Below are 24722 nucleotides of genomic sequence, written 5' to 3'. Positions count from 1 at the left end.
CATGTTCTGGGACTAGGGGTTGCTGGCCAGTAGTAAAATTAACATCAGAGTTACAGAAAGCTATCTGACAGCCCAGGTGAGCCAAGCATTAAAAATATGTTCTGTGCTCATGGAAACCAGGTTCATCATACACAAAGTGGAAAATTTTTTTAGATGCAAAATATAAGATGTATTTTGGATGCCACATATAAGTATGTGTAGACATTTCAGTGTTAACCACTATATGCTTCTGTGAGCCAGAGTATACATGAGTTGAAGTTGTTAAACATTTGCAATTAGTCACAGTCATACCACATGGCCAGAGAGCCAGACCCTCTGCCAATGTTCCTCCAGGCCTCCCTTGTGCTGCTGCCTGCTCATGAAGCAAAAGGCTCTCAAGTGAGCATTGCTGGGCACTTTACTCATTTATCCTTCTACTTCTGAATGGCAATTGCAATATCCTCTCACTGAAAATCTTGCTGTTCTGCTCCTAATGCCATAATATTCCCTTGAGCTTTCCAGATGCAAACACAGACCATTATCTCAGTGTGCAGGTGACTCCACTCCTGTCCCTGGTGCTTAAATCTTGCCTCAGATGCTCAATTGCTCCCCTGTAGCTCGGTGAAGACTCTCTGGAGTCTGTGATAGGCAGGAGGAGCTTCACAGCCAACATTAAATGTATGAAGTTTTCAGGTCTCTGCCTGGGCTTTGCTCTTGTGGGTCAGACACATGTCTTATTTGTGGAGTTTCTCATACTTCAGTGTGCTTTACTGGGAAGCAAGCTGCAGTAATGCAAGGGCAGGAGGGCTTTTTGCCCTGCTGTGTTTGCCATGTGGAGTTCCTGCCCACTTGTGTCAGGCAGTGCCAGCCTATCCCCAGAAGACCTCAAGGAGACTCACCCTTAACTGAATCTCTGTGTTTGCCCTGCTTAATGGATTTGTCTTAGCAAGTGCTGTCCATAAGGCATGCTTTTTTGACTTAGTGAAATCATTTGTATGACTTTCCCTGGGGCTTCCTACCTGCTGAAATCCTTTCCAGAGCTGTCAGTTCTTGCAGACATGCAGCTTGCCTGCCTGCCTTTGCCTGACAAGAATAGTGACATCAGGTGGCAGTGGGGCCTCAGGGTCAGAATAATACTCAATTCCTTTGTTGCTTTTTTACTCTATTTTTTTGCTAATTTAACATGATGTGGTGTTATTGCAGTCTGGGCAGCTGATAAATATAAATATTTACCTCTAGGTAGTTTACTGAAATAAAGGGCACAGGGCTATAGATAATGGGCCCAAACTAGCCCAAAATTTATCAGAAGATTCAGTATCCCACCACTGTACTCTATCTCATTATATCAGTATTGGATTTTCCATATCTCCCCTCCCTCTGGAAAATTGAGATATATTTCTAAAATAAACACTGCTAATATGATTAAATTATATTCATTTTTTTTTGTCTTGTTAGTCCACAATGACTAGAAACTCAAAATGTTAAGATTTTGTTATTAATGAATGATCTTTTCCAAAATAAATGATTCTATGATTCTAAGATACCAGGAGACCACACTGGAGACCAGCAGTCAAAACATAAGACATTATACATGCACCATGGTAAGCAAGCAGTTTACACTGGGAACTGCCACATTCATTTTAGGAAGATTAATCTCAGAGAGGAAAGCATATGTGGAACTGGGTCACAGCACTTCACATATTCAAGCTTGTGTAAGATACAAAGTGATCAATCCCTGTAAGATCTTTGTAAAGTGAACAAGGTTTATTATTTATAGTAGTAAACAGCCTGGCATTTATCTTTTCAAAACATGGCAGTGGCATAAAGTATGTTTTAACTTTTGTTGTTTCCAGTTATTTGCATTTTAAAAGCTCTGCTGTGAATCATACTTTACTTGAATTGAATGATTTATACAAGACAAGATACTTGGAATGTACTGAAATTACAATTCTCAAAGCTAGTGAGGAATGAAAGAGCATGGACAACATGGAAATTCAGTGTTATTTATGCAGCTGTATATATAGTCTAATATGCAATTATTGAACCTCTGAGTTATTCTTGGCACAGATGGCAAGATCAAAAAGGCCCCTGGCAGGATCGATGCCTGCCTTGCTGTCCTGATACCATCAGGAGGTGGCAGCACAACAATGAGGCAACACAGGCACTGAGATATGTCCTCATTGACAGTCTGCTTCAACTTCACTCACTTGGAATGGAAGCCTGTTTACTGCACTGGTGTTAGAACATAAACCTTAGCAGAAGCTGAGGTCAGGTTTAATGAGAGTAACTCTTTGGAGTACGTACAGCAGTTCAGGATGTGTTTTATTGTAATTATTTCCTACTAGAAGCAAATCTCCTTTCTCCTCTCTCACCAGCAAGTCCTACTCACCCTCTCGTACAGTTCGGTTTTTTTGTATTATGACAATTTCGATTCAGTTTGCTTCTTGAACTTGATCCTGGCTCTCTGTACATCACTCAGCTCAAAGCATTTTTTTCACTACTCTGTATCAGAAAAGTCACAGCTCTCTCACGTATTTTTTTTGTAATGTTTGAGGCTATTCCACTGCATTATTTGTTGAGATAACCCTTGCATGGATTGAGAGCTGCTCTTTGTGCTCAGAGCTACACCTGGTAGTAAGTGTTGATGTTGTCCTGTGCTCTTTCAGCCCAAGGCAGTGTCAGAGCAGGAGGCAGTGCTGGAGGAGCCTCTTCTGCACACCTGCAGCAGCGTGAAAGGCATGTTGCTCTTTGAGCTGTACATGATTTAAGATCTAGTGCTTTAGAACTATACCCGCTTTTTTTTCAGGGTTTGGGAGTTTGTTTGGGCTTTTTTTTATGATTTGTGTTGACCAGAGTTCTGCTGACAGAACAGGCAGCAGAGAGATTTGGTCCCCATTCCGCGTTCTTGTCTAAAGGAGCATCACAATCACTCTCAGAATATTTTATTTAATTATCATCTGCCTTTATTGTGATTTTACAGAGTGGCGTCTTTAGACTATTCTTTTTTTTTCCTTTTGTCAAAGTACACGGTAATACCTCCAGCCCCGTGCCAGTGGGATTGCAGCGTCTATGGATCACACAGGTGCATTGAGCCCCGTCCTTCCCTTGCCAAGAGTAACAGTGACACCCTGTGGCAAATTGAGTAGAGGCCGTGTGACCAATTTCCTGGGTTTCTTTCAAATTTGCCTCCGAATTTCTTACCCGGCAGGGGGTGTGACAGGAGGAATTTCTCCCCTACACATAGGAGGGCTTAATCAGATTGTCACCTGTCTCTTATTAGACGTTTCCATTATTGGAAGACATGTCTAATGAGCACTTTAATTCTTAGATACAGAGAACACTCTGCCCCAGATGGCCAGATGCTCGTGGAGGTGGAACACAAAACAGAAATTGAGAAAATTTTGTATTTCAGTTTAAATTGATGTTACAGGAATGTACTGTTCTTCATTATCATTCATACCACTTTTCTCTAACATGGCAACAGTCTATTGAACCACATCAGATTGCAATGACAAAGATATCACAATATAAAGGTATCCACAACACAAAACTTACTACATAAAGAACTGCAGGTGGAACTCAGGGCCATCCTTTGAACTTCTTACTTGCACCATTCCTTTGGTTTGTTTAATGAGTATAAACAGCACAATTGCTCTGTAATTACCGACATCATCCTGATTCCAGCCAAGGCCTCACTGCACAGTACCATGGGTCTACTGTGTTATCACATGCTAATGTGAGGGCCATGTACCCCAGTTGAACATTTTCCAATGAGCTGAACTTATGACACTCAGTAAGTGCTACATGGCTGAGTGAATAGTATGGGCTGCACACTGCAAGTGGTTTAAGCCTCATGCATGTGAAATAGCTGACAAAAGAGATTTAAAACTTCATGAGAGCAAGTGGTCTGCTTTTGGCTGTTTTGGGGGTTTGGTGGTGGTGGTTTCTTTGGGTTAGATGTTGCTGGTTTGGTTGGTTTTATATGGATGTAGGAAGAAGGAAAAAAAATATTGGGCAAATATCCCTGTGAAGCTTCATTTGAATAATCTGTTATAGACAGATTACCTTTAAAAACTAATGAACATGCAAGAAAGGACGTAATAAATTAGGTTTTGTGTCCTCTGTGCTTGAAATTTAAGGCTATTATGTCTTGTCCAAGTTTAGGTGTTTGGGTGGCAAAGCAATCTTCTTTAAGCAGTGGAATAGAGTGCACTAATCAATGTCTTATTCTTAAAAGACTCTAATAAGCAAGTTACAGAAGTGTCTATGGCAAATATTTTAGGTAGAGTGGGATCTATTTCAAAGTGAAGAGGTGGAGCAGATTACTTCCTAAGGCCCCTCCCAGTCCTTCTTTCAGTGAGTTTGTGTCATTGAACTTTGTGATTTAAATAGTATTTTGTGCACATCTATTACACTTTCCCAAGTTCTGTTGCTCAGGTGCCATCCACACAAACACTACCTCACTACCTTGTTCCTTTTGTGGGCTTGGCAGGCTTGCACTTGGTGCACAAACCCAGAGTCACAGCATGAGCACTTGTGCTGAACAAAGAAAGGACATTATTTCCACCATCACAAGTGGACCTTGGTGAAGGACTGGAACACAGGAATCTCACTGGACATAACCATGGGAGGGAAAAAAAGGGGCAGCTGTGCTTCCAAGCACTACTCTTTCCTTCTATTTGGCTTTCCAAGATCCCTGGGGATCAGTTTTCAGAACTGGTTTCCATTTGGCAAAACCAGGCTCCCACAGCTCAGTGTGTGCAGCGCTGCCCCGTGGCTGCAGAGCTGTGCCCTGAGGGGAGCCTGTGTCTGGAGAGGAGTTTGCTCTGACAGGTTCTGGTGATCAGAGGATGCTCCAATGCTCAGAAGCACTCTGAATTCTCCCCTGAAGGACTGGCTTATCACATGTGAGCATTCCCTGGCAGACAGTGCCAACATGACTAGGTTGACCTGGGCCTCCCTCCACTTGGCACTTCAGAGTTTGAAGACACTGCTTGGTAGAAGGTTGAGTATTATTTTATTTGGGCTTTTACTTATTGATTTAGCTGAGATTTGTGAAAAAAAACATTTTTAAGGCAGAAAAAAAGTAAAATTGGATAGGATTTCCTGTGTTGTTTTATATCTGGATCAATCAGGCAAGATTTTTACAAGAGAAACAATTTAATTAATGCCTATTTAAATGTTTCTGATTCCTTGCATGATCTTCATGTCACATCAGATTTTCTCAGGTACAGACTTCCAATTACAGAATTAAAAAATTATTCTGGTTTTGGTCTGTTTCTTTTCATCTTTTCATTTCTTTCTTTGTTTTTGTTTTTTTTGGGGTTTTTTTCTTTTTTTTAAATAAAACACCAGTGATAGCTTTTCTACTGCACATAGCTAAATATTTAAGAATAGATAGGAATACATACAGGAAATAAGATTGAATTTTGAAGACAATTCCTGAGAAATATCTACAAGCATTTAATTGTCTCTCTTTAGGGAACTGGGCTTTCCCCTTAGCTGCCATTGTAAATATATTTCACAGGACACAGATGATAGCAAAACTGCCTCTGGTATTCCTGGTTTGTATCAGAGAGCATTGGGAGCCAGAGCTGCAAAAGCTTCATGTGTCTTTGAGACATCAATGACTTTCAGCTATAGAGGAAGTGAATATAAACTTAGGTGTTAATCCTGTAAAGATGTATGCATACACATGATTTTTACACTCTGCACTGACTTACTGAAGTTAATGACTGTAAGTTCTTGAAGCAGTTTTTTAAATTCTTTGTTTTATATATGGTGACTCTGTGGACCAAAATGGCTTTTATGGAAGTGATATTTGCCACTGATTTTCCAACTAAAAATATATTTTTCCACTACTAGCTGAATGAAAGGTCAATTAGGGGCAATGTAGAGACATCCTATTAATTTATTTAGATTAACAATACTGTAAAGTCTGTCAATTAAAATTATTTTTGTGTATTAATTACTGTTAATAGTATAAATTAAGGGGATGCTAGATGAAGTATTTTATTTTTTCATGGGAGTTTAATCCTGCATGGCTTAAAAACTTGAGGTGCAATATATCATGCCATGAATAAAGAAGTAAAAACAACGTATATTTTTTTTATTGTCTAGATAATATGCCACATGGGTGCTGATTTTCATATGTAATCTCTTCTGGGAATGGAAATTATTATCTGGAAACAATGTGAATGCAATTAGCAATTTGAGTCTGCTAAATTATTAAAGTCTACTTAAATATGATGAATCAATTTTTTTACTTTAATGAAAATTTCTAATGAGATCATAAACCACATCTCTAAGGAGATCATAAACTATTTTACATTAGAGTCTCCAGACTAGGTTAGATTATCACCTTCTCTTTAGTTTTCAAAACATTCTAATTTTTTAGCAATATATTGAAGCAAGTCATAGGAACACATGCCTAGTAAAAAATGTCCTATATACATCTTTTATCTTGAGTAAACTCCCTTTGGTTATTAATTTTAAAAGGTTACAATACTTAAGACCATGTAAGTTGTTTTTTATGTTGTTTATGAATCATCTAAGTCTACAACTACATTATATAACACTACCTAATTTTCACACACAGAATATTTGCAAACCTAAGCAAAGATTTTCTGATGTTGTCTTGACTTTGAAGATTGGTCTGTTTAGTGCCAATTCTGCCTTTCCAGGAAGTCAGTAGTAGAGAAAGTCACTGTAAAAATGTCCATTGATTTTAACTAAGTAATTTGTATCAAGGTGGAGAACCTTGCCAAATTCATATGAAGCAAATGATAGCAACTTGCCTTTTTTTTAAGGTGGAGGGGTGCAGGTGCATATAAAAACATTTAGCTGCCTGATCAAGCCTGAAAAACTGGAATGCCTTTAGCAAACAAGGTGCCAGCTTCACCAGTGTATTACTCCAGTTTTACACAGTGCTCAATTTCCTGACAGCAACTGGAGTAGTGCAGTGGCAAAACAGCACCTCAGCTCCACAGGCTCATTGCAGATATCCAAGAACAGCTTGTATTTACTGCTGTGAGCAAGCACCTGTGCAGCAGCAGCAGCAGCAGCAGCAGCATGTCATTTGGTACATGCAGGTAATTGGCATTACAGACTGGAACAACACTAGAGTCTGCCTAGTTAGCCAGGTAAACACTAATCTCTCAGACAAAACCTTGCAGTCATGGTCCACCTTCTCCCCATCTTGGAATCTCCTGCTTCATTTGGTGGATCTGCTTCTGGAGTTCATCTCTGTCCAGCTTCATTTTTGCTTCTAGAACTTGCCGTAGAGACCCAATGCTCTCGTAGATAGCTGCAAACCCTATTGCAGGTGAGAATGGCATTAGTTCACCATGAGGAGAAAGTATCACATCACTGCTAGCAGAATGCACTTGCATAATGCTCTGCTTTGCACTAGGAACTCAGCAAAAGTTCTGAAGGACATGGGGTGTAACTGTGTGCTGAAGGCAGAAATGCCCTGATGGCAGCCCAGCTATGGCTGTGCCTGCTTTGGGGAGGGCACTTCTAAGCTGGGTGTCACCCCTTATTGCTCTGCATTTCACACTTAGTGAAAATCCCTCTTAATGTCACAGGTTACATCTGCCCCAAAAGTATTTAAGCTACTTTGATACAATCCAAGACATTTTGCATATTAGTATGAGTGGATCACTGTCACCACAATTCAGAATAAAGAACTGGATAAATATGGTCCTACCAGCATTGACTTCAGCTTTCATTTCTTTTATATCTTCATTTATCTCATTTTGAAGTTTGACAATGCGAATATTTATCTTTTCTTCAGTCTGTTTTGCTTCGTGTGCCTCCATGGTTATCTTCTGCATTTCTTCTATTCTCTCAATTTTCTCTGCCATTTGGTTGAATTTCATCTCAATACCTCTCTCACTCATTTCCTAGAGCCAGGAAACAGAATTTTAATTATTTACTGTGCATGTGGAATAATGGTGGCCTTTTTAAAATATGAAGTAGATACTGATTTATCATCTTTTATCTGGAATTCAAAATGTAAGGCATTACAATTTTCATAAAATCATTTCAAATTACTTGATTAGTGTAGGTTAAAATACTGATCTATTTAGTAGTGATCAGATTCATTTAAAGATTCTCAAGCTGTAGGTATTACACTTGATATTGATGAAGAGACTTGGGCATATTCTGAGGCTATCTGAAAATCTCACTCAAATAATATCTCAATTATATCATCTTCGTTATTAATAATGCTTTTGAATGCTTCCTGAAAAATATTACAGGACATTTGAATGAAACTTACAGTGCTTTCCTTAAAAGTCAGTGAGAGTTGGTCGATTTTTTGCACAAGCTCTTTTTCAGTCCTTCCATGTTCCTGTTCCAACCAGCTCCGTGCAGACAAAATCTGATTGCTGAGCTCCTCAACAGCATCTTTCAATCTAGGAGCACAACAGAAATTAGCAGATACAAAGAACTGGTCATTGAACAGTGAATTGTGAAGGTGTTCATAAAAACACAAAATGGCAATTTAATACATTCTTCATATTAATATTCACCAGATTAAGGTGATCCTTTGAATTTTGAGGCTATTAAACTGGATGTGGTAACATTGGTTTAGGAAATAAAGGCAAAAGTTCACAGCAAATTTATATGAAACACATTACAAAATTTGAACCACAGTAGATGAAAATTCTTTGTGACATTGAAAACAGAATCTGGTTATCCATTCAGATTATAAACTTTATGTCCATATGTATCAAATCAGAGCAAAGATTTGGTATCACTTCTTCTGGTGATAGTGCTGGTTCCTGTAGCTCCACTTACATCGCCTATACCCACCTCAACTTTACTCCAACCAATAGTGCCAGTGAAACTGTTTCTTTCCTCCAGTGAATATGTGAAACCTGCATTGCATGAGGATGGTGATAAGCAGTAAGAAATGAGGATGGGGATGGTTTATACCAGGACAGCTACTGAGTGAAATGCCTGGAAAGGAGTTAACATCTGAATTGAATATAATGATCCCATGTAATATCTGGTAGTACAGAGTATCTTCTCACTAATCATTTAGGTATTTCAGTTATATTCATGTTTGAAGCAAGTCCTGCTTGCTTCAGTTGAACTTTTTCCCCACAGCCACCTCCAGCATTCAGTGCTTCAGACAGTTGTTACAGAAAGGCACCAGGCCACACTGACAAAAACCCTTAGTTGTGTCCTTTAATATAAATCCTGCCTGGTAACTAGGAACTTAATCAACTTTTCAGAATTGCCTGACCACATTAGGGGCAGAATTCTTGGTGAAAGCAAGTCCCTCTTGACAGTCAGCTTTTGTAGTATCTGTGGAGCAAACACACATATTCATAGAGGTTCCTGCTTTTATAGGCCTGAAGATTATACCAGTCAGACTGGCAAAACTGAGGCCAGACTGGGAAAATGGAGGCCCTACTCCCAAGGTGCATGGCAGCAGCAAGGCTTCCCAGGCACTCACTTTGTGTCCAGAACTTGCAGCTGTTGGTTGCTCTCTTTGTAGGCAATCTTCAGCTTTGCTTCTTGTTGCATTATCGATTGCTCTACTCTGCTCAGCAGATGAGAAATCTGAAACAAGATTCAGAATTTTCAACAGCATTTCATCGCAGTTTCATTTGGGACATTTTCATAACAGTAGAGATCTAACAGAGCTCAGTTTTGCTAACATTTCAAAAATTATTGATTTGGGGTATTTTGCTTTATAATGAAAATATACTGTCTCTCAATATGAAAGTATCAGCATTTTGAAAACAGTAAATTTTTTTGCCTTAAATAATGTGAATAGTTTCATCCTGAAAATCTCTGCCTGGCCCCCCTTTAGACAGCTGAATTTGCATGATCCATACATCTCCAAGTTGCCACATAATCAGAATAAACAAGTGTCCAAGCACTCCACCAATACTGAGGGATGTGCTCCATCACTTTGTGTGTAAGGGCCACTGCAGTGAGAGAAGTGCTGGGTTTAACTGGAGAGAAGTCATAACTACAAGAGCATATTTGCTCTAAAACAACCATCCCTCTTTCTCAAAGTATAGTGCTCTGGTTCCCTACAAGATGCATGACAACATGCTCCTGGCATGCTAATATACTGCACTGAGGCTTCTGAGAAAGGCAAAGTGCATTTTAGCCTTTTTTTTACCCACTGCAAAAGGAAGATGTAAAATAATTTTGTTGTCTGAGAAAAATGGGAAGGCTTTGAGATGTGACATTAAGGAAAAGGATTCTTCATATCTCCAAGTCTCTGCTTGTATCTAGTGCTCACTTCCATTCTCAAACCCAATGGAAGAGAAACCTGAGGGACAGATTAATGAATTCACAGAACCCAAAGCCAGTTGTGTTTTGCAGACCTTCAAAAATTGTGTTCAAATACATTTAGGATCATCCTGGAAAGGCCACAACATACAGCAAAAGCCACAGAGGCTTGCATTGTTGTAGTTTTGTTGAGCATGTGCATTCACATACTAATCCTTCCACACAGATGCTGCAGGAAGCAATGGAAGGACCTTTTCCAGCTAGAGCAGTACAGTAATGCACCTAGGTACAATGCTCAATGTAATGAGGACTGTGAGCTGATACACCTCTCCATTTGGAAATCTGCGAGCTCCCAGGATAATAATTAACAGTAATGGAGTCTGTGTGAATTAGACTAGAACTCTTACCTGTACAGGGATTTCCTTTGTCTAAATACCATACCTGTATTTCTGCCTCTTTGATTTTAGATTCTAAGATCAGCTTGGAGGTGTGTTGGTCTTTACTTAGACTCTGAAGTCTTTCATATGTAATTTTATGCTCTGCAGACAGCCTGGCTAACCCAGCATCACACCTGTTTGAATAGATAAAAAAACAAAGCACCAGCCAAATAGAAGATAAGGTCCAGGCTTTTAAAATTACCCATTTCATACTGGCCATTTCTGTGGAGTTCCTGGCTGGCTAGGGAAGCAATGTCTTTGGGACTGTAAAAGGGTAATACATCTCCTAGGGTTCAGAGAAGTGCTCCCAAATAAGTCTGAAGGTCAAATAGTCTGATAAACAAATTCCATAGTTCTTGGCACTGGCATGATGTGGGTGGGCTGTGCTATCACTCAGGGAAATCACCTCAGAAATGCAAAGATGCAGAATTTCATTTCCATGTGTTTTTGTAATGCTCTAGAAGATATCTGATAAAGTGAGTGTTTGTGTCCCTACATGATTACTAGCCTAAATAACTGAAGACCATTTCTTCATTATTGTGAATGAAGCTTTGCATTTTTATTTGTGAAATAGTAGTACAGAGCTAGTATGTGTAGTTAACAATGTGGGGCAAATTTTATGGTTCTTAGTCTTTATTTAGGTGAATAAATAAATTGTCATTGAAAGCAATGGCTATTTGTCTCAGAAAAGGCTGTAAAATGAAGTCCTGAAACATAATAACTATTGTTTCCTTTTGTCACATTGAAACACTTCTTGATGCTGTAGCATTTTCAGGATAATTATGCCGTAGAACATGTGTGTTTTCTACCAGATTTTAAAAATAATTTGATCAGGTGGAGTTCATCTACAGTAATGCAGTAAGGGCATTAACTGAGCTGTAAAAATGAGAGTACTGTGATTTCAGGAGTAAGACCTCTGTGAAATATGACTCATATATATGGGGGTTTTTTTGCTAAGGGAAATATGTAATCATCAGTGTTACCAAATTTGATATAGGAAACTGATGAGGAACAGACAGCAGTTACAATTTGAGGGAGAAAAAGGCAGTAAAATAGAAAAAGCTGAGGCATGTTAAGTCATTCTCTAAACCAATAACATACTTTGTCATCTTTTTAGTCACATTTCAGTTTGAAAGCTTTCATTTCAATATGCATTTTCATCACCTCAGTTTCAGGAATTGCCATTATCATTAAACATGAAGGGAAAGTCACAGCTAAGATGACAAAAGGAGCATCTGCTTATTGTTATGGTACAGTTTCAATATGAAAATAATCAGTAATGTAAAATAGCACATAGGCATTATAAAACTTGAGGAAATTAATTTCTAGTGTATTAGTTCAGCATTGTGAGACCTGATAGTAAGATCTGCAGGAAGCCTGGCTAGGGTTTACATAGCAGTGAAAAGCTTGCTGGGCTCACAATCAGGCAGTTTCTTAAGAAAGACAAAAGAAGCCAAATCTCTCCATGTTGTTACAATCAGAGAGAATCAGAGAAATGGAATCAACTTGCATCAAGTCACCAAAAGGTCATGGGCTCTAAAACATGGTTCGTTTTGTTCCTCTGAGGCATGGCAGAAAATGGCAACAGCCTTGAAACTACTGAAGCAAATTTAATCAGCAAGCACCTGTGAACGTTTTTAAAGTAAATTAGTGTTTTGGGTTTAATCATAGAGCATCTCTCTTCTTCATGGAATTCAGTTATGTGGTCAAAGGGTTCATGTAGTTCCATGGTAACTGAAACATTAATATTCTGACAAGCTGAATTTAAAGTCTGCCTGGTATGCACAGATCAGATTATTTTGGTTTATCTTCTATATCTGTTGTACACACTCACAAACACAATTGGTTTTGACCTGGAAGAAAATATTACTGTTCAGCATCAAATAAATCAAAAAGCAAGTAGTTGTTCCATTCAGTATCACTGGGGCACAGATAAAGTGACAACTGTGCCAGTACCCTGCAGCTGCTGCTATATGCATATGCTGTCATGGTATGGAGAGAGCTTTAATGTTCCTGGTCTATTATAAAAGGAGATGTTTCAATTAAAATGCCAGTGTTTCAGTGAAAAACAAGTAACTGGAGAACAGGGAGTGAAAAGCAAGTTGAAATGCTCAGTGGGGCACTGGGCAAGAGCAGCAGAGCTGGTGGATTGTGCTGGCCTGGGGCAGGGAGCCCAGAGCTGCCCTCGTGGTGCCACCTCCCACTCAGCAAGGGCCAGAGAGCAGCACATTTACTGCTCCTGGGGAGACTGTCAGTGTGGTGAAGCCCAGATGCATGAGGCTCAATCTGTGCAGCAGGAAAATCTGCCTACGTGTAATGAGCCCAGGTTGTCTGAAATGAATCAGTTCTATAATGTAGATAAAAAAGTCATCTATATATGCAAAGTAGGTCCAATCTGAACATATAGTTGCCATTTCTCTGGATGTTTCAGCTCTCAGGAAGCTTTTATGAAGAGCTACTGCTATCGTTCCAACCAGGCTGCTGGATTTAAACTTTCCAGACAAATGCTCATTATCCACAAGTAATTCTCTAAATAAATGATAAGGCACTAAAGAATTTTATGATCTGTTATCACTAGAAAAAGAATTGGTAAATCTCTATAATATAAAATTGACAACATAAGAGACAGGAGGCTGGAGAATTTGATCTACTGGCATTGATCTAGTTTTCTGCTAATGCATCGCTGAATTTTATAGAGGTCATATATTTTTTCTTAAAGTTAATGATAATGCTGATTTTTAGCAATAATTCAGGGCTGTGAAAACACTTTACAAATTCATCAGTAAACTGTGCTTATTGAGAAAAGATCCAGAGACATGAGCTGTAATATGTGGTCTGTCACCTTCTGATAGCAGTATTAGTTGATTCTGTGATGTGAGGTATGTTGGACTCTCACTCCTGCAGAGCAGTGGGGAGTGTGGTTTGGGGCTGTGCTCCAGAAGTGCATGTGCATGTAGGCATCCCTTGTTCCCATCATTAACAGCACCAACCTTCAAGAAATAATGAGACAGTTGTTTGATGATATATTGACATGTTACAGAACAGTTGGTGTTAGGAAATAAACTCCCCTCTCTCCAATATGGAACTTGGATAGGATGTTTAGTATGCATGAAATTACTGGAACTGAAATTTGGCCAGAATCCTAAAGTGGACACTGAAATTCTTACATGACAAGGGGCTCATGCTTTGGGATTTACTGTCTAAAGTGATTCCCACTGTCCTTCTGCATGCTGCCAGCCTGGAGCAAGCACAGCACTCAGAGCTACGGCAGCCTGAGCCTCTCAATGGACCTTTGCTGTGGCTGAAAGTTGATGCACAAGAAGTTGGTAACCCACAGTAACTTGATCGTGTTTCTAATGTTTCACTCTGAGCTCATCTGGAAACCAGCAGCACTAGAGTAAAGTGTATTTCATATAAGGAATATTGGCTAAAGTAATCAGAAGGTGTTTATCTCAGGGAAAGTCTCTGTGTTGTACCAAAAGCACAACAAACCACTGTCTTGGCATAATCTCCAGCTAGTGCTATAATCATTATTCACTGGAACACTAATTTCAAAGTAGAATATGTCTGCAAATAAAGGCAAATGGCTTTCTCTCATGGACCACTGCTTTAAATTGCTTCCTCATAAAGGGAAGATTTTTTTCCTCATTCAGGGATTTTTTTTTAAGAGAACACGTTGAATAGAAGCACAGAATGCAGTATGGAAGGTAGCAGTTAAAGGCAATAAACTGATTATCTTATGGGAATGAATACAAGTAACCTGCATTCGTCACACAGTCTGACATAAGGCACATGGGTATAATCTCATTCCATTTGCAGATAAATTGCAACCTGGGTACAGCACTAGGGTGGTGCCCTAAGGAAATAAAGGAAGAAGCCCTGGCACAGCCTGTGCCCATCCCCACCCTCCCACACTGAGGTCACTGTCCTGGCCCTGCAGTGACACTGACACCAGCACAAGTTTCTTCTCTTGAGTTCCCTGACTGAGGGCAGGAGCCCTCATTTTGCCCCCCAAGGTGTCAGTAACAGTGCTGCTCCACACAGAGCCCCTCTCATGATGTAGTATGATCTCAAAGTATTTTTATAGAAAGAAGCAGGAAGATCTAAGCATGTACATTTTGGGGGATTTCTCAGCAGGATAAATATGTGTATGTGTATCTCTTTATAGGCTTTTCCATCAATTTCCTGATTTGAAAAAATAAACTAGTTAATTTGTGTTTGCTAAAGGATAGTTTACTGTTTAATTCTTTTTGAAACCTCTGAAGTATTTTCTATAAAATGGGCTATGAAAGTAACAGTGGAAGCTTTAGACAATTGAATAATTGTCTGATAAGAAAATAAGAAAACCTTAGTTCAATGAAAATCCCTCTCTGATTATTTTTATATGTTGTTGAAGGTTATCACTAAATCAGGTGACATGCAGAAAAGGAATCAAAATTATCTGCACAATATAGACAACGGGTCAAATTCAGGACAAGTATAAGTCCACCAAAATTATTACCCAAGCAGCTGTAGGCCAGGTTATGTCCTTTTCCTGCAGCTGTACACATCCTCTGTCTCTCATGTTCAACTTTACAGGCACTTAAGCAAATGTTGTTGTGCTGAGGTTTGTAAATTTGTCATTGATGGCACAACTGAAGCCTGTGCAGCCACAGAATTGTAACCAAGAGCTTTGGGCAGCCTGAAAACCTCTGTTGCTGTACAGTTTTCTGTTCCTTAAGTGTCATGTAGCCCATGTGGGATTTAATATGGCTAACAACTAACTGAATGTGCAGATTTCTACTTCTAAAATATATGCAAAAATGTGCAACTGTTTTGTTCTTCACAAGTGCAGATTGTTCCGTGCTGCCTTTATAATTGTGCTAATTAACGTGTTTCAAAGACACGAGTCTAACCACAGTACTTTTTAAAAGCTGAACCAAATCCAATTTCCCAGGGAATTGAGATAATTTATTTAGAACTAATTTCAGGAATTTTAGGAATTAAGGGTGATGTTGTCAAATTTAATATGTGATACTGGAATGCAAAGTATTATTATTCATTTTCTTGAAAACACAGAGCAAAATTATCCTTGGAATTTTGCCAAAGTTGAATTCGGCCCATTATCATTAATACTTCAGGATTAAAACAAGATTAGCTAGCCCCCAAAACACAGTTCCATGGGGACTTTTACCTTGCAACTCTTCCCCGAAGATCTCCTAGGCCAGAAAGCTGCCGCATTTCAAGACTCTTCAGGGTAGAATTTGTTCCATAGCTGAGATTGTCTCTGACACGTATCTGTTCCTGCAGCATCTACAGAACATTCATATGCAAATAAAAACTCAGTATGGCACATTTAATGTACACTTTAAATGTCACTCATTATTTTTCAGTAATTCAGTATCCTCAGATGCCATTTTATTATTACTTTATTCAAAGCTTTGTCTTGTAATGTACTAAACCAGATACTTTTAGTTATTCTATTATTTCTTATTATTAGTGTCCAATCTGCACACAACTACCATAATATATATAAAGTATAACTTGACAGTGAAATGGAAACTTAAATTATTTTTTTCTCATTTCATTTTCCCCACCACACCCCTGTTGTTCACTGCAGCAGAGGTCAGACATGAAGTCATGTGTCTGCCTAGGATTAGGTCATAAAAATGAGCACTTGGGTTTGGTTACTTCGTGTCGTCAGTGAGTCGGAAGGGAAAGAAAGTTTATTATAGAGCGAAGGCATTTCCTACTGTTTATACAGCACAGCCTTTGGACTGAAGTTGAGCTGGGTATTAGTGTCATATTAATTCATTTTTTCAAGATTTTCCAGTGCAGCTTTTGAAAGCAAGCTTATTAGAACCACAAAGGCTCCTGTGTTTATATGCTAATATCCTGTGCTATTTTCATAGCCACCGAAAGAATTATGTAATTTGCAAACACTTTTTCAAGTTGTAAAAACAATTTATAAGCGTACAGGATCTTCAGACCTTGTCTGACCTTTACTTATCCCGTGGTAAACTTGGTTAGGAAATGAGAAGCAGTAAGTAGCTGAGATGGCATTAGCGCTGTGCAACATTCTTGCCATACCTCGATGTCCCGGTTGAGCTGCCTCACTATCGCAGTAATGTTTCGGATGTGCTCTTCCAGGAGTTGCCTTGCCAACCGGTCACCCCCCCCTTTGTTCTGCATTCTGTGCAGCGTGGAAACAATGTCCTCCTTAATGCGGAAAGCGTGCTCCACAAGAGCTGCTGTTGTTTTCTCATGGCTCAGGATTCTGTCCTCCAGCTGATCCACCAGGCTGGCGGAGGCCAGCGGCACCGCTGTCAGCGCCTGGCTGTGCAGAGGGATGTTCCGGACCCGTCTGGGGGAACGATATCCACATCTTGATAACTTCTCACACAAAACTCTGCAATGCCTTTGCACTGGAGACAGTGGGACACTGTCCGAGTGCTGGCAGTGCTGGGGAGAAGCCCCAAAATACACCCAGAGAGAGTTCCCACTGCTACAAATAAGTGGGTGCTGTGTTGACTACCGTGTGTCTTGTACAGGCTTTTTCTCATGGTCTTTAAGGAAGCTTACAAAAGCATGGGATCTTAAGGAAAGGACATTACCATAATAAAAGTAGTTACAAATCAGAACTATAATTTGATTAAGAATCCAAATTCAAACCCTTCCTACTGAGTTTCAAAAGTGATGTTATTTGTCTTTACAGTTTTCAGGCTTAATCAAAACTGTAACAGTTGAAGGTAGGTATTGTAAATTAAATGAAACCAGATCAGAATTAAAAAGGAGTAGTTTGTGTCAATCCCTTTTGTGTCTCTATAGCTAGCCTGTAATACCATACAGAAGCTTGTTCCCCTGCAAACTAGACAGGAGCATACGTGAGCATAGAAACTGAGGCGAGACCATATTTATGACAAGCTTCTCATAGTCTTAGAAGTTAAATTTCCCCCCAAAATAGCTTACATTCGGGTACCTTGAATAATTATCTAAATTTTTGCATTGCATAGCTTCCATGGAAAGCAGTGGAGCTCATGGGTGCTGAAAGTAATAAAATTAATCTACTAATGCATGCAAACTTTTCCTGCCACTGTGCTCTGTAAAGAATAACAACATTTTCAGAAGCATAAGTAGAGGATGCAAGTTCAATCCCACTTTAGAAAAGGAGATATTTTTTCTAGGAACTCTTATTTATTGTGTATTCTCATGTTGTTTCCTGTTAATGAGCCAAATTAGCAGTTCAGTTTGACCATGGTTGTGGAATCCTTTGAGTCCTTCGGGGAAATCCCCAGGGCCTTGCCCTGGAAGAATAAACCACAGAGTTTTCCTCACCTAGGCTGAAAGAAAGGACTTATTGATAGAGATGTATGAGGATTCCAACAAAGGTCACTTTGGCTCTGTGTTTTCAAAACTCATTCCATTCCATTTGATCACTGGCTAAAGTGTTCTTGGACTTCTGGTCAGTGAGATTTAAGCTATTGAATTTCTTTGGGAAATGGCTAAGTAAAAGCTGAGTAAGGCCTTGTGATTTGGGCTATGATTTGAATGTCTGTGGTATTTCACTTTGCATTGCACACTAATGCCAAAGTTCCAGGTCACAGCATTACTCTATACAGGCAATTAAGAGATACATAATAATTTGCATCATAAAGATTTTTGGTTTTATATTCCAGACTGTACCTTTCAGAAGGGGCAAGAGTTGGGAAGATCGGGCTTCGGTGGGCCATTCTCTGGTCAATAATTTATGTCTGTTGAAAAAGTACAAATTGCATTATTGAATAGTTTATATGTGGTACTGAAATGACTTAAAGCTTTTGCTTTCAGTGCACCTTTAAGTGAAGTGTAATATTATGCTGACACTGGTGATCTTGGCATCCAAATATTGCTAATGCAATAAATGCAAATAAAAATTAATACAAAAGAATAAAGACTAAAAGCAGCTAAAAAGCTTTTTATAGTGAAAATTATACTCTTGAAAAGACAAGGTTGACAGCCTTGAAACTGAAATCTGCTGTTGACCCACATAACTGGTTTGGCAGGACAGAGGTTAACAAAGTCTTGTCCCCAATTTTCTACTGGTCTCTGACATCATTAATCAATTAATAATAAAATAAGGTCTACAGGATGATCATAAAACTTAAGAAAACATTGACTGGAGAATCAAATACAAGTGATTCAATTCAGCAGATTATTAGGGGTAAGATGTTTTTCTCATAAAAGCATTGGCAATCAGAAATCTAAATAAAATGTGTGACATCAGCATAGTTTATCAAAATTTAGTCTTGTATTAATTTGTCTTCAAATCTAAATTACCACACTTTATGTTGTAAATAAATTCTTCTGTAGTAAGAATATAAATTCTGGTTTTAATTTTTAGACACAGCCAGACAGACTGTGACAGACATTGCAGCAGACTAGGTCTATTAAATAGCTTCAGAAAGATATTTTAGTGTCTTACTGTGAGACCAGTACCTGACTCAGCAGCTTTGTCCACTGACAGAAATTAATTAAAAATATATTAGCCTCAATCAAATCCAACTAATCTCCCCTCCATAAAACAAAAAACATTTTTAAGTATAAAGAGAAGTAGTATGGCCTGAGCCTGATCTCCTTGGGAACCTGAAATCCTCACTGCAAAATAAGGTTGGTGTATGAAAAGGAGCTTACAATTGCTGATGAAATCCTGTGCAATCTGGGAAAGATGGGGTTAGGGAAATACAATAGTTGAATATCGATAGTGAAGGAGCAATAGGGCTACCCTCTGAGATCTCAAAATGCAAAGCATGTTTGTGCTTTAGAAATCTATGAAAGCACTGCCTGAAAGCAGAGAGCAAATATTGTCACAGCGTGTGTGTTCTATTTATAGCACGGCTTCAGAAACTACAAATTAGAAAAAAGACAGTTTTAAGAGAAGCTGAGTTGCTGAGCAGCAGTGACACCAGACAGGAATTCAGAAGGTCTGAATTGAATTCCTTGCTCACTCTCTGATCCTGTTGACTTTGGACAAGTTATTTCCATGAGTAATGACTCAGTTTCCCTATATGTAAGAGAGATAACCATACCTACCTCCTTGTTTAGGTTCTTACATAGCTATAAGTAAAAAGGACAGTACAGGAGCTGGGGGTCATTGTGGTGACTTCTGCATTCAAAGTCCTGCACAGACACTGAATGTCCAGTTCTACAGTCTGCTCCTCACACTCGTCATTTCCCACTTGTTGGATTTTTAAGGAATTCCAGCACTCTGCGAGGGTCCCTCCCGGTCACAGCACCAGGCACCCAGTTCTCAGTGGGCCTGAGACCTCTGGGCCTTAACACACCTTAACCATCTTGATGCATTGAAGCTTTTAAGCATAATTTAGCTGTAAATACAGGAATTATCCCACTGAATTTGGAAGTTATGCGCACTGCGGCAACGAAGCACTGGATCCTACCTAGAAAAACAAAAAACAAATATAAAAGTCCATACATCTATCAGCATCTTAGTGAAATTTAGTGAAATTCACCTTACAAAAAACAGCCAAACAGTGCTTTAGTCTCACAGCCTTCAGTACCCATTTATTATCAATTAGAAAATAATGTTTGCAGAAAGCTAAGCATAGGTTTGCACAAAGTCTTAACTCCTTCTGCCAGTCTACCATAAGAAATGCAGCTAAATTTAAGTATTTGGGGTAAGTATGGATATGGAACAGAAGTTACACAAATGAACTTCTCATTCATTTCTCTTTGCTCAGTACATGGTGAAGCATCTCATCATCAGATATCAGATTTCTTGATCTGATCCAACAGCCAGAAAGGGTCTAAGGCTTTGATTGGCAGTTGTACAAAACTTTGCTGCAGTTTGAGATATTTGCAATTAAGACATAGGTGTTAGAACTAATGGCAAATTCCTTCTCTATGACTATAATACCAACTTACACTAGTAAATAGAAACCATAAGATGTTCTATAAGAGGAGTATAATTTCACATGGCTCTTTAAATGGCAGTAAACTGGGGTCAAGCAAGATACCAGCCAAAATACTGGTTACAGGTGCTTAATTTATCTTTTTAAAATAATGTTGTTTCCTGCTTGATACTGCTATAAGCAATTTAAGTCATGATGTATTAACCCAGTAAATTCAGGTTGACTGACTCAATATTCCAAATATACTTGTCACATGGAAAAGATAGAAGTTTTTTCCTAATTGGAAACGATATGCCTGATTACCAAAAATAACAGTTCACTTGATACTTAAGGCAGGTTTTCCATACAAATGTGCCTGGCTTCCTTGGTGTTTCTTTAAATCACTGGCATAAGATGTGTAAAAGCTTGGGGAAAAAAATCATCCATGGGATGTGATGAAGAAATACTTCTAGCAATGTGCAGTTCACTCCTTGCTATTTGTGCTGTGGCATTCCCCACTTCTCAGACTGCCTCGCATGTTTATTTTCTGTGGGATCTCCATTTCTCCTGCTCTGAAGGATAATCATACCTGTAGTGTTCAGCTTCCCATCTTCCATGATAATCTACAACTAATCCTGTAATGTCTGCGCACCTCGGGGTGTTTTTCACGTTCATTCTCACAATATGCCTCTGAGGTGGGAAGCATTATTATCCCTGAAAATACAATTTCCTTCTGTTGCTGGTAGGGAAGTGAAGCACGGGGCGGGCTATGTGACTTGCCACAAGTCACACGGGAATCAATGCAGACTGAAATACCTGCCTCGGCAAACACTTTAATCACTCTTTCCGTCTTAAAATAGAAACCCTTTGGTTGCTGCACAGGGAGCGTGTGACGGCACCACCCCGGCAGCCGCCAGATGCTTCCCAGTGTTACTCTCGAGTGCGTTGGGGCAACGCTTCGGAGTAAGCGGAAAAGTCCCCGTGCTGCAGCTCGGCAAAGGGATGGGGCAGAGCCCGGGAGAGCCAGACCCGCGCCGAGCCCTGGGCGCGCCAGGGCCACTCGGGAGCGGCTCCCCCGGCAGCGCGGGCACCGAGCCCGGGGCACCGGGTTAAGGGGCTCCGAGCCGGGTCAAGGGGTTCCGAGCCGGGCCGGGAGCCCTCTGGAGAAATAGGTGCGATCGGCCCCGGTGCCGGCGCGTGCCGAACCGCTGTAAGCGGGGGAATCGCGGCGGAGCGATCTGCCCTGCCCTGCCCTGCCCGGCCCTGCCCTGCCCGGCCCTGCCCTGTCCTGCCCTGCCCGCGGTTCGGCCCCGCCGGGGGTCCAGGCCCCGCGGTGCGGGGGTCACCGGTGGGCGCAGCGAAGGTTGCGGGGACACGGGTGTACGACAGCCGACAGGACACCGCGGGACAAACATCACTCTATGGCCATGCAACACGGGGGGACAGAGCCGGGACAGCCTCTGCGCTCACTCACCGGTGCTGGCTCAGGGCAGGGCAGGGCTGCCCGCCGCTCCCGCGCATCCCCGCCGCCAGCCGAGCCCCGCTCCGCTCCGCTCCGGGCGCGCTGCCGCCGCGGGAGCGGCCGTTCCCGAGCGCCGTGACCGCCGGTGCGCGGCCGGGGCTCCGTCCGCCCGCCCTCCCGGCCGGCTGCGCGGAGCGGATGGGATGGGATGGGATGGGAGCGGCTGGGAGCGGGGCGGCCGCCGCAGGCCGGGCTGCGGGAGCGGGAGCGGTTGCCAGGACGCCGTCACCATGGGAACGCTGCCGCCCTGGCGGGGGGAGCCCTTCGCATCGCCCCCTCCTCGCAGCGATTGCACGGCAGCGCCCGATCCTGGCGAAGCGGGGAGGGACGGGCAGGGCCCGCAGACAGCGGCGCTCCCTGCGGCACGGGGGGCGAGCGGCGGGCACCGAGCGGGGGCCGTGCCCGCGCCTCCCGCGCCAGCAAACGCCGGCCTCCAGACAAAGTTCGGTGGTGACGAACAGCCGTGACTCTGAGTTTCTGGTGGTGCAGAGGAGCCGAGAGTATGACTGAAAGCATGGGTTTTTCCAGAGCATATATCAAATCCTGTCAGAACACATTATTAAAATCAATGACAAATATTATTCTTGTTTATAAAGTTTCCATGTTACATTTTCAAACAAGAGCTAACATGCAGCTTCAGTGAAACTTCATATATCACAGCAAATAAGATCCATCTGCTTGCACAGCAGAGGCGTGTCAGCTAAGAGAAAGTATTACTGGAAAAACAAAGTCCACAGAGGGTGTGTCTGCGTTCACTTTTGCTTCCTGCTTGTGTCATTCCTTGGACTTTGATATGACCACCCTGGGTAAACAAAATGTAAGTGGAATCTGAGAAGAACGTACTGCACCAGCTCACTCTGAAATAGCAGATTGTCTCTGATTTTAGTTAAACTCAATGCAAAATTGCATACTGTTGTATAGGAAAACCACTGCAGGACTAAGGATTTGGTAGCTGTGAAAGGATAAAAGGATTACACCATGCACACTATTGTAAAAAGCAAGGTGAGGTCTAAATCCACACTCTGGTTGACCTATTTATTTCAAAGTAGTTCCCACATCAAAGGATCAGGCCAGAGAGAAAACATGCCATAGGTGCTTTGAAAACAATGAACTTGGAGTCAAAAGACTGTAGGATAATTCAGCTTCAAATGAACCTCAGGAGAATCCTTGTCCAACCTCCTGCTCCAGCTGAGGTGATCGATGAGGCCAAATGCAGGGTTTTGTTCAGGGTTTTACCCAGCCTACTCTCGAAAACCTCCAAGGATGGAGACTGTCCAGCTTTGGTGGATAGCCTGTTCTCATGCTTGTTGGCTGCTGAGGAAAGAACATTTTCTTTATACCTAGTCTAAACCTCTCCTGTTTACATTTGTTGTCTTCCCATAATGTGCCACTATGAAGAGTCTGAATTTGCCATCTTGGTGACTTCATCACAGATATCCCCCAAAGCCTGCTCTCACCAGGCTGAGCAAGCCCTGCATCCTCAGGGATCCAGCTCCCAACCATCTCACTGGCCTCTGCTGACCTTGCTCTAGTTTCCTGATGTACACAGCTGTAAGTCCCTGAGCTGGCAAATATCTAGACTAACTTCATGTCCCTGTGTAGCTTTTGTGCACCTGTCTAGAGGTTTTTCCTTGCTCGGCGCCCCTTGCCCAGTGTTTTCTTGAGTATGTATGTCTGCAGAGTAGGGCTTGAAAGCAAATTGTTAGTTAAAGCAAATAAATTGAAGATATTTGAAGTTAAAAACATAACATTTGTACCTCCTACTGCAATCTTGAAAATAACATTAAAATGTAGCTCATGCCTGCTTTCTCCCTCTCGCCCTTCTCTGGCAACAGTGCGGGCCAAGAGATAGGGACAGGGCATGTAAATTCTTGTCTGTTCTTACAGTCTTTCCACACCACCAGGATTTGAGGTGAATGGTCTTTGGTTTGACCCATACTGATGCTCTTTTCATCTTGTGTTTTCAGAGACAATGATTTTTTGTACTTGTATCACTTTCTTGATGTTTCTAACTAAAGCAGTACTAAACTATTGTATTTTATATCATTACATCTTCAGTGTAACTCATATGAAACATAGAGATTTATTTTCTTAAAGGAAAATTCATATCATAATCATTTTATCAAGGCACAACATCAAGAATATTAATTTATTCTGGAGTCTTCAACTGTCTCACTCATTAATTGAGCCCCACTTATCCAATCACAGAAGTACAGAACAGAGCAATTTAGGCTGGAAGGGATCTCAGAGGGAACATGGTCCAACTCCCTGCTCAGAGCAAGGCTGATTTTGATGCTGGATCAGGTTGCCCATCATAGCATAATGTTTTCATCTTAAAAGCTTGTGTAATGTTGCAAAAAATCTCCCTCTGAGGGAAAAAAAACCCACCTCCTTGTAATTTTGTTGTTGTGAAGGTACACGGCTCAGCTGCATTCAGTGGCAGGAACACAGGAGGCAGAACTCTTCGGTTCCCACGTCTTTGTGGATTTCTTCCAGGTTTATACCAGCCCTGCAAATAACAGCATTATTCATACGTTTTGGTTTGCAGTCGGAGAAAAATTCAACTTCCTGAATTCTAAGCATCTCTTATGTCTGAGGCTTCTCTTAATCAGATCCAGAGTGAAAGAGCCACGTGCTGTTTTTCCTCAAAAAGCCTCAAACCAA

General features: G+C 40.9%; 1 protein-coding gene across 1 annotated transcript; it reads right to left on the bottom strand.

Annotated features, from left to right (window-relative positions):
• Positions 1 to 1724: 1724 nt before the first annotated feature.
• FAM81A (family with sequence similarity 81 member A) lies at positions 1725 to 22177 on the bottom strand. Its single transcript, XM_059482147.1, has 10 exons — positions 22011 to 22177; positions 19722 to 20086; positions 18336 to 18403; positions 16743 to 17016; positions 15847 to 15965; positions 10678 to 10807; positions 9446 to 9552; positions 8261 to 8396; positions 7688 to 7883; positions 1725 to 7294 (listed from the first exon to the last, which is right to left on the bottom strand). The coding sequence occupies exons 3-10, from the start codon at positions 18380 to 18382 to the stop codon at positions 7155 to 7157; spliced, it is 1149 nt and encodes a 382-aa protein (XP_059338130.1). The 5' UTR covers positions 18383 to 18403; positions 19722 to 20086; positions 22011 to 22177; the 3' UTR covers positions 1725 to 7154.
• Positions 22178 to 24722: the final 2545 nt, after the last annotated feature.

The sequence above is a fragment of the Ammospiza nelsoni genome, chromosome 14 (genome assembly GCF_027579445.1).
Source record: "Ammospiza nelsoni isolate bAmmNel1 chromosome 14, bAmmNel1.pri, whole genome shotgun sequence".
In the NCBI taxonomy this organism is placed as follows: domain Eukaryota; kingdom Metazoa; phylum Chordata; class Aves; order Passeriformes; family Passerellidae; genus Ammospiza; species Ammospiza nelsoni.
The sequence above is the reverse complement of the archived record's forward strand: the minus strand, read 5'-3'. Positions and strand labels throughout refer to the sequence as shown.